Genomic DNA, 10,639 nt, shown 5'->3' with positions numbered 1-10,639 from the left:
TGGAGGTTCACCAGCCTCACTCCACTCTGTCAGACATCTTTAGGTGTCTTCAGAATCCCACTCTTGGGGTGGGTTCTGCACAGAAAAAGGCTCTCTCCACACACTTCAAATAGTTCTTCAGCTGGTGTCTGTGAGCCCTGACAGCTTCAGTCAGTGAGAAGGTCTGTTGGAAGAGAAAGTAACCCAAAGCTTGTTGGACACATTCCTGAAACTGCGGGACCTCCCAGATTAGCGGACAACTGAGGGGTGCAGAGAAGACCGTTGACAGTTTGATAGCTGAGGTGGCTGTTTCTGGGGACTGGTCTATGCTCACACCAAACTAAAATATCTTTTAGTGCTGTAAGGCCTGAGTTGCTGAGCAGGCATTCACTTGGGTCATGGGATTATAACTACAGGCAATTCTGGCCATCCCATCAGCTCTCGTTTTCTCTGACTGGCAGTGATTCTCATGTTGGCGGCACCTGGGAGTGTAGGAGTTGACAGTCTGCTTTGCGGCAACTGCCAGGAAGTTGAGCTAAGGTCTATCACATCTTAATTGCGTCATCAAGGGGAACTAGGGAAAGCTGCTCTCAGTGTGGGGTTGTGGTAGGCTGAGTAGTGGCCCCGAAGGACAGTCATTTTCTAATTCCTGGAGGCCATGAGTATTACACTACTTTGCATGGCAAAAGTGGTTGTGCCATTGTGTTTAGGATAAGAATCTTGGAATGGGGAGGGCATCCTCCATAATGCAAATGGCTCAGTATAGCCCAGAGATGTAAAAGACTGAGCCCTTTTCTATCTCGTTAAAGAGCTGTTGGTCAGTTGTGATACTTCATTTACAAAGGTGAGGGGCCTTCAGCGCCCCTGAAAGGCTGGGAACAGACTCTTACCTATCAGCCAGAGACAGCCATCCCAGCCCCATGAATTCTATCAAGAATGATCAAGGAAGCAGTCATCTAGAGCCTCCAGAAAGCAGTTCAGTCCTGTGGTACCTTGATTTGGACTCGAGTTATATCTGCACCAGACTTGAGCTGCAGACATGTAAGACAACAGCTTTGTGTCAGCCAAGTGGCCAGGTTTGCTCCTACCAGCATAGAGGGTGCTGCCTTGCACTGCAAATGGAGAAAGCTGGGAACGTTAATAATGTCCTAACTGACACTGGAGGGATGCTCTCTAAATAGGTCTGGGAATATGACTTGGATTTCAAATCCCCCGATGTACCCCACCAAGGACACCCCCGAGGAGCTGATGGAACCTACAAATTCTTCACCAGCAGCAATCCACAGCACACGTCAAAGACTCTTTTGACCATGATGATCAGGAAAGTCCATTGCAAGCTCATTGCAAATGTCTCGGTGATTAACTCAAGGCAAATTGCCGAGGCAGTTTGAGAATATCAGATCTGTCAAATCAGAATCTTTGAGGATGACGCTCAGGCTTATGGGAGCGGGTGGTAGGGAGGATGAGTCATGGTAAACAGTGCCTTCCAGAGGCTCTTAATCTACTTAGAGAGCCATCTAGGAATGGGAGGGTCTAGCAAAGGTTTGTAGGTGAAGTTGGATGTGAGCAGGGGCTTTGTAAAATGGATGCGATTTCCTGGTAGAGAGGGGCACAAAAAGAAGAGCAGAAAGGCGAGTGAGTTTAGAACTTCAAAACAATCTTTCATCATCATCACCATCATCATTGGGCTTCGTGCCACAGAGTAAATGTGGAGGTCAAAGGACAACTCTGCGCAGTTGCTTCTCTCTTCCTCTTTCACACAGGTTCTGGACATCACCCTTAGGTCACCAGGCTTGTGCAAGGATCTCACCAGCTCAGCTCAGCCTTTAAAAAACAAGAAAGTTTTACCTTTTCTTTATATGAATGTGTGTCTAGGCCATAAGCGTGTGGGTGCCCTGCAGGTTAGAAAAGGTGTCAGATTCCTTGGAACTGGAGCCATAAGCTGTTGTAAGCTGTCTAATGTTGGCGCTGAGCACTGAACTCTGGTCCTCGAAAAGAGGAGCAGGTGCTCTTAGCCGCCGAGCCATCTCTTCAGGCCTTCAGTGCTGCACACTTTGAGATTTAATTTTATTTGGTTTTGTTTTTAGAGACAGAGTCTTTCTGTGTAGCCCTGGCTAACCTGGACTTGCTTTGTAGACCAGGCTGGCCTCAAACTCACAGCAATCTGCCTGCCTCTGCCTCTCAGAGTGCTGGAATTACACAATGTTGCTGCTGGATGAGGTGGCGCAGGCCTATAATTCAGCACTGTGGCACAGCCAAGGCTACACAGAAAAATCCTGTCTCAGAAAAACAAAACAAAACAATGTTGTGAGATACCTGCCTAGGTTTCATGTTATTAATTAATTATTATTTTTTTTTTTACCTCATTTGCTTTTTCTTTGTATACCTCTTCTTTCAAAAAATTTTGAAGGGAAGTTTATTCAAACAATTAAGGACATTTGTCTATGAATGCACAGCGTCATTAAAGCAACCAGAAAACATAATTCCATAATATCTAATATCCAGTCCAATTTCAAATTTTCCTAGTTGTCTTTCAGATGAAATAATAGCATGGGAGCACAGTGGTCCTCTCCTAGAGGACTCTGCCCAAGGCACTGTTTAGGAAGCATAGACTAAATCTTCAGCAGACAGCAGTCCTCACGGCATTTGGATCTTAAACTCGGCAGCCTCCAGCACTGTCAGAAATACATTTCTGTCCTCTTCAAATTGTGCAGCACTAATAGATTCAAATAACTAGAGATATGAATTCGTTCATGAGACTTCATTTCTGTCCCACCCAAAGACAATTGCTAGTTCCCTCCACCAATTAGGTTCAAATAAATTTGCAGACTTGGTAACAATTCAGAAGAACCAGGCTTTAGTGGACCCCGAAGTATGCCTTTCCTTTGTATTTCCTTTATTTCACTGTAAACTAGTAATGCTATTATTTCCCAGCAGATGTCTTTAGAAAGTAATGCACAGAGCTTTTGTGGTTTCTGTTTGTTTCTTTTTCAAGACAAGGTTTCTCTGAGTAGCCTTGCCTTGTGCTGGACTCACTTTGTAGACTAGGCTAGCCTCCAACTCACAGCCATCGGCCTGCCGCTGCCTCTCTTGAGTGCTGGGATTGAAGGCCTGGCCAGAGCTTCTGTACTTAACCAGAGATTTCAAATAGTGATAAACTTGTCGCTTACTTCTCAGGACTTGGCCAGAAAAACATTAAGCATTTTGGAAACTGCACTGAGCCAATTTCTAAACTGTCCTGCAGAACAGGGCTCTCCCTAAGGAGCCAGTAAATGGAGCACAGGAATAGTTTTGTTTTGTTTTGTTGGGGTGTGAACATTTTGATGGTTTCTTGAGACAGAATTTCTCTGTGTAGCCCTGGCTGTCCTGGAACTCACTCTGTGGACCAGGCTGAGATCCACCTGCCTCTGCTTCCCAAGTGCTGGGATTAAAGGTGTGTGCCAGCTCTGCCCAGTGGGAATACAAATAAATCTTTATTTATAATACAAATAAAATCTTCTCTCATTGTGTAAAAAGGCAAACAAAAACCAAGATTACTTCATCTAGGGTCTACTTTATGCTGCATTAACGAACCCTTGGGAAGTCAGAACGACCTGGTAAGACAACCCTCACTGGGGTGATGACTGACCACAGGTAGGAATGAAGGATCTTGGGATTCTGTACCATGTAGTAAGAAAGCGAAGGGACCAAGCTCTTACCCCTGAAGAATTCTGTCAAGAGCAGCTACTGCTGTGAGCCCAGTCTAAGCGATGTGGCGAACAGTAGGTTGGAGACAGCAGTTAGCTGTGTCTTAGAGGCATATGTGAACGTACAAGGTAAACACAGTGTCTGCCGTGTGGAGGCTCTCGGTCTACTTAGAGAGAGCTGGGAGTGGAGAACCTCGGAGAGGTGTGTGGGTGGGGTTGGGTGTGAGCAGGTGCTGTGTACAATGGACTTCCTAGCGGTAGAGATTAACGGAAGACAAAATTGAGTTTTGAGCGTACTCTTGCCCAAAAGAAGACTACATTTCAAAGACTATAGCAGTAAATAATGGCTCTGAGGTAGGAAAACATATTTAAAATGTTTTATATTTTTAGAAGTCCAATGTGCTATCTCCATATTGCCTTGGGGCCACCTTTTAAAATATTAAATGGCCAATAAAGTTGTGGGTTTGCTTTGTGTTTAACGGTAAAATTTTTCTAATACTGAGACAGCAGACGGAGTTAATGAGGCAGACTGGAAAGCCATGGAGTAAATCATCCTTTTCTGAACGAGAGATGTACTAGAATAAAGAGAAGCAAGGTTCTTGTATCAATAATGCAATTTTTTTAAAGGGTCAGAATTTTGTGAATGTGGCATTACTGCATCAAATGGATTTGGAACATACAGGAGGTAAGATAAATATATGAATGTGTCTTGTGTCTGTGGAACAGTCAAATAGGTGTCCAAGTAGGTTGCTGGAAACAGAGATCCGGAGCACAGGTGATAGTGCGCAGGGAGTGATGTCTGAGGATCTAAATCCAGAAAGACACGGTGTGCAGAGAAGCAGGCTCCTGAGAGTGACGTAGGAGTTCGTATCCCGTGGAGGCGGGTTCCCACTCGTGAGCTCCGACCGCGGGGGCACACGGAAACTGCCTGAGGTGACAGAAAGGCAGCCCAGGCCTTCTGCACGTGGTCCGGGAAAGCGCGGGAAAGGCGGTGGGGCGCGTGCGCAGCAAACAGCAAACAGCGGTTAGGTTGGTGGCACACCGGGCCCTGAGGAGAATGCAGCAATGGAGTTGCCTCCTTCCGGGACCCGGAAGGTTTCCATCAGTAACCCTCAAGAGACATCTGGCAAGGTTTCCAACACCCCGGCCTTGTTTCCCACCCACTCAACTAAGCTCTCTACCGGCCACTCTCTGCTGTCCTCTTTGTCCGATCGCAGGCCATCCCAGTTGAGCAGCAGTCGCGGGCCCCGGATGGGCTCATCCCTGCTGCCCAACTCCATTCTCCAGAAGGGCTCCCTCGTCCCCACAGAGGCCCTGCAGGAAAAAGGATCCACCGTCTCTGCAGTCCATTACGCCGATGAAAAAGCCAAGGCACTCTCGGAAAAGGACAAGGACAAGGACAAGGACAAAGACAAGGACAAGGACAAAGACAAGGACAAGGACAAGGACAGGGAGAGAATCAAGAGCAAGGGCACAGGCAGTCACCTGCTGAACGTGAGTGGTCCTGGGGGAGGGCGGGCCGAGGCTGGAAGTCGGGGGTGCCTCAGGGACTAGAGAAATCAGGGTGACTCTAGAGGCCTGAGGCAATTGGTTTCACTTCCTGAAGCCTCATTTTATCGACTAGTAACGAAAGGCCGATTAAGAAGGAGATGAAAATGTCAACTGCTTGACAGAACAAAGGAAGGCCCCTCCCTGCCCACTGCAGTCAATACCATCCCTGAGATGTCATTCATCTGGATATGTGCTAAACCCCAGCAACTTTATTTGTATGATTTGTTTCTTTTGTTATGGGGGATCCTTGCTTTGTTTTGTTTTCTTCTGCCTTACTACATGAGCCCCGGCTGACCTGGTACTTGCTACATAGCCCAGATTGGTTTCCACACTTGGCAATTCCCCTGCTTTATATGCTTAAGTGATGGATGCTGGTCTGGTGTGTGCCACTCTACCTGGATATTACCAAGGCCCTTAAATTATGACCCTGGAGAATGAATTCCTCATCAGGTCTCCAGTGTTTAGTGGTACCGAGGGGATGGAGCGGCAGGTAACAAGGGAGAAACAAGTTGTAATTCCTTTTTATAGAAAGGTTGTTAGAGGATTACTAGGAAATTTTACATCCTCCGTTGGCTTGACTTTATTAAGAAGTAGTGCAGTTAAATTATCCAGAAACATGTGCATGGTGGCACATGCCTTTAATCCCAGAACTTGGGAGGCAGAGGCAGGTGAATCTCTGAGTTCGAGGCCAGCCTGGTCTACAGAGTGAGTTCCGGGATGGTGAGGGCTACACTGAGAAACTTACTTACAAACAAACAAGAACAAGATTAATTATTAATTAAAAAAACAAGAAACAAATGGCACATACAAAAAGCTGAGCTCCATCTCTGTAAAATTAATGTGATCTCTAAAAGCCTCCTAATTCAAAAACTTTAGCATGCTTTTAGAGCATTGTTACAACAAATTGAGAGCATATTAAAGGCTAACTAAAGGATAAGCTTTTCATGTATACTAAGTTAAAATCACAAAGATTTGTAAGAGAGACATGCTTTGAAAGCCAGACCATGGGCTAAGTTTATTGTGTTTGATCTTAAGGAATTTAGGCTTTATGTCTCAGAATAGTGATTTTGTTTGTTTTTTTAGATTTTTGAGACAGGGCTTCTCTGTGTAGCCTTGGCTGTCCTGGACTTGCTTTCTAGACCAGGCTGACCTTGAACTCACATCAGTTCACCTGCCTCTGCTTCCCTGAGTGCTGGGATTAAAGTAGTACACCACCACACTGGGCTGTGATTCCTATTGTTTTGAACATGGTGATTCCTTTTCAATGTAACATCTTCTTTGCATAAAGATAACTGGTCTTTATTAGTCACTGAGTGGATAATTACTTAATCACCAAAATGAACAAACAAGCCTGCTGTTATGAATAGAGTTCTCTCTAGGTTGTTTTTTGTTTGTCTGTTTTTTAGGCTTTTTTGTTTGTTTGCTTGCTTCTCTGTATCCGAGTCTTCTGAGGTGCTCCTTAAAATATTGACACCTGTAATCGCTGTGACTTTGAGGCCAGCCTGTTCTACAAAGCAAGTCCAGGACAGCCAAGGCTACACAGAGAAACCCTGTCTTGAAAAAGCCAAAAGGAGAGAGAGAGAGAAGAGAGAGGAGAGAAAGGTGTAGATTTGAGGATGCTGGAGCTATTCGTGAGTCAGGAACATGTGCTGCTCTTTTGCAGAGGATCCAAGTTCAGTTCTGCACCCACATCAGGCAGCTCACAACCACCAGTAAACCCAGCTCCAGGAGATCTGGCCTCTGGGGTCATCGACGCTCATATTCACACATACATATACAGACATACACGCATCCACGTCTATAAAAATAAATCTCTAAGATGCAGGATTTTGAGCCTCCACCGTCGCCCCCATGAGTGAGAAGGGTCAATGCAGGAATGTGCTCAAACTGAAAACTCTGTGAGCTGATTCCTAGCTGTGAGCTTGGGAATCACTGCAGAGGAAAAGGAGAAACATTGATGTCGATTGCATGTGCGGCCCAGGGAAGTGGGTAAACGGTAGAGTGTTTGTCTAAGACGCACAGCCCTGAGTTCACTCCCCAGCACTTCAGAAATAGCTGTGCATGCCTGTAATCTTAGCATCAGGAGCTGGGGGCAGAAATTTAAGGTCATCTTTGCCTACATAGTAAGTTAAAAAAAAATGGATGAACTGAGTAAAAGCACATGGAAGGATAAGTGATTGGAAGACTAGATTTTTTTTTAACTTTAAAATTATCATAGTGGTTATTCTTTTTATCTTTGTCAACTTGACACAAATTAGCGCCACTAGGAAAGAAAAAACCCCCAGAAAGGCCAGTTTAGGAAAGCAAAATAACAATGGTAGAAACTACAAGTGTCTAATTGTGACACAACGGGGGGGGGGGGGGAGATTCTAAATCTCTGTGATTGCAGAAAATACATGAGCACCTACAACCAACCTTTGTTATTTATGCTTCGTGCTTGTGACAATTTGTTTCTAAATTTTAAAATCCCCAATTTTAAAAATGATGATAGACTTGGTGTCATAGACCTGAGCCCTACAATCCCCGCTACTCTGCAGAGGTAGGAAGTTCACATAGTCAAGGCATGTTTGATTACAGAGTAAATTCAAGGCCACGCTGGGCAAGCTGGGGAACACGGCCTCAAAAGAAAAAGCAAAAATATGGCAGGGACTCAGTGACAGAGTATTCTAGCAGTTACTAGGCTGTAGCTGAAGAAAGAAAGGAGCAAATGAGCAAACAAAAGAACCAAGGAAGAAAGGATGATTTCTAATAGATTTAACTGTACTTTATTCGTTAATACAAAACCAAACCATTCCCATATTTAAAAAGCATGTTTTGGAAGTCTAGTTCTAATGTCAGGTTGTTTTCATTTAATCTTTGTGTACTTTTATGTGTGTGTGACGTGTACACACATATCTGTGTGTGGACGCGCAGGGGTCGGAGGAGGACAGTGAGCACACGTGTTATCTGCTCTACCTCTCCCGCTAACTTGGAGCTAGGCTGACAGCCAGCAAGGACAAGGGATCTTCCTGTCTCTCCACCCTCCCTTCCATTGGCTTTTTTTTTTTAACTCAAAATTTATTTCTCCACATGTGCCACCTTAAATTTTTTTTCCCATGGATTTTTTTGATCATTCCTTCTCTAGCTGTGAAATCAGACTAGATACTCTACTAGTTAAGGTTAGACAATTGACTGGCCCGCTTGAGCTGGACTCTGGACTCAAAAGCAAGCATGAAGCCTGCTGTGCCCGCTGATCACTTAGTGTGCCCTAGAGGCCATCTGCTCCCCAGAGTCGGTCATTTATGCTCGCTTTCTTGCTAACGAGAAATGGCAAGTCATAATATTTTCTTCTGCAGCTCTAGGGATAATGCCTGGGTTGTTTGTTTGTTTGTTTGTTTGTTTTAATGGTGATCATTGTTTCATGGGGACAAAGAACTCCAGAAGGCAAAGGGAAGTCATTGCTTTTAAATGTGGCCAGGAAAAAGAATGTTTAAAAAAGAAAAAAGGAAAAAAAAAAGACCCTTTGAGTTAACCCGTTCCTTGTATAATGAAGACTTGGCTGATGACATCGGTTGAGTGTTCCTCTAATGGGCTGTAAGGAGCACGGAGATGAAGGCTTCCCTTCTTGGGAATGGCTTCGTATAATGATGAAGCTGTAGTTATTATTTTTTTTCCCAACTATCTGTTTTCAACCCCAGCATTTACCACTTGAGGGCAAGAATGCTTGAAACTGGAATCAGGCTGCTACCACAGTGTGTAAATTGTGTCACCGTACGGGGAATGACTAAATAATTAACTTAATGAAAACGGGGGTTCAGTGAAGACTAAAAAGTAAAGGCATTCTGGAAAAAGGTAACTGTGTGGGTTAATGGGCTTTCAAGGAGATCCGTGGACTGGAAGAGGGTGGGTAAGAAAGTCTCAGACCGGAGGATGGAGTGTCAACGGGGAAAAGGCTTCCAAGACTTTCCAGGAGCACGTGTTTCTCAACGTGGGACTGAATTCAGGAGATGGGCAGCTAGTAGAACCATTGGAAATCAGGCTCAGCAGAAATTCTAGGTCGTATCAGAATGTCTATGTGATGCAGTTAGAACCTTTGCTACGATTCCGGCAGGAATTTGGCAGCTACTTTGCTGCTCCTGCTGCTCAGCAGAGCTGAAGAAGGAAAGACACAATGGTAAGAACGGGAGGAGGGAGGCAGGATCACTGTCAGGTCTTAAAGGGGTCCAACACAAGCAATCTGTAAGGAAGGCTTCTTAAAGGGTCCAAACGATCTCTTATCTGTAGAGCACACTTTCAAATTTGGCTTCCCGCCTGCACCTTGAGAGGCTGGGGTGAGAACATTGCTGTGTTTGCAGCTGCTCAGGCCACATAGCGAGCTCCGCATTAGCCCGGCTACAGAGTGAGACCTTAACCAAACAAACTTCCAAAATGACGAGTAAACACACTACAATAAACCCGGGGCTTCGCTTAAATGCCTGCAGGATGTATCACAGTTTTACCTGTTTTATGATACGGTAATTGTAGTGACCTTAAGCTACAGCTAAGCCCCAGAAGTGCCGTGTGGGGCAGCCGGGGCAAAACGATTGCAGACATATTAATTTTTCTCTGTTGTTCGTTATACCTATTATTAATCTTTTCATGGAAAACTTGGCAGTACTGGATTCCTGGGTCTCATGAATACCAGGCACTTTTGAAATATGCAATGTGTTGTTATTAGGTACTTTTCCATGCCATTCAACAGGTGAGTAAAACTTACTCAGCTTACCTAACTGTGTAGACCTCAGTCACTATCTCTCCACCTGTGTGCCCCCTCCGCCCCTCTCTCCATGTTTGAGTATTTTTCTCATTTTTTTGTAAGTCTCTCTAATTTTTCTTCTACGACTTGTATCTTGTCAATCCACTTTTCATTTTTTTCTTTTTTCCTGTATCTCTAAAGCTTTTTTTCTTTGAGAGGGTACAGAAAACCACTATGACTATTAATATTAAGGATAAAATATGAAATACCAAAGTGGTAATAATCATAATTAGACTGAGCCAATTTCAGTGAAGTCGTTTAGCTTTTCATTTTCTGCTTCTATTTTCAATCCATCTAAAGTAGTACTAGCCAGGGTCCTGATGCCTTGTATTATGTTATTTCCCACCCTTAACTCTCTCCTTGAGGACTTCCCAGGTGACTTATCAAATGTGATGACCTCTCAGTTTGTCCACAGCTGGCATGATTTCTCTGTCCATGCAGTCATGCCATGCGTTGGAGCAGCAAATGTTGTTTTCAACAAAATCCCAATGTTCAATTTTGCCAAAGACTCAGGAGCCAGTTGTTGGGGGTGAAAGCCTGCTAGCTCTGAAAGGCAGAGAAAGCACACAACTGTCCCTCCTCAGCCAATGTCCCAAAACAACAACAACAACAAAATCCTCAACCCCCCACAACCTCAGTGTCCCTCCTC

At 44.6% G+C, this 10,639-nt stretch overlaps 1 protein-coding gene across 1 annotated transcript in view; it reads left to right on the top strand.

Annotated features, from left to right (window-relative positions):
* Positions 1 to 4,730: 4,730 nt before the first annotated feature.
* Positions 4,731 to 10,639, top strand: part of C2cd6 (C2 calcium dependent domain containing 6) — an 85,814-nt gene continuing 79,905 nt past the window's right edge. The window contains exon 1 of the mRNA XM_060367837.1: positions 4,731 to 5,159. Within this exon, the coding sequence (XP_060223820.1) occupies positions 4,731 to 5,159 (429 nt within the window). The remainder of the gene's footprint in view (positions 5,160 to 10,639) is intronic.

Source organism: Meriones unguiculatus, chromosome 15, assembly GCF_030254825.1.
Source record: "Meriones unguiculatus strain TT.TT164.6M chromosome 15, Bangor_MerUng_6.1, whole genome shotgun sequence".
In the NCBI taxonomy this organism is placed as follows: Eukaryota; Metazoa; Chordata; class Mammalia; order Rodentia; family Muridae; genus Meriones; species Meriones unguiculatus.
This window is presented reverse-complemented; position numbering and strand designations above follow the sequence as displayed.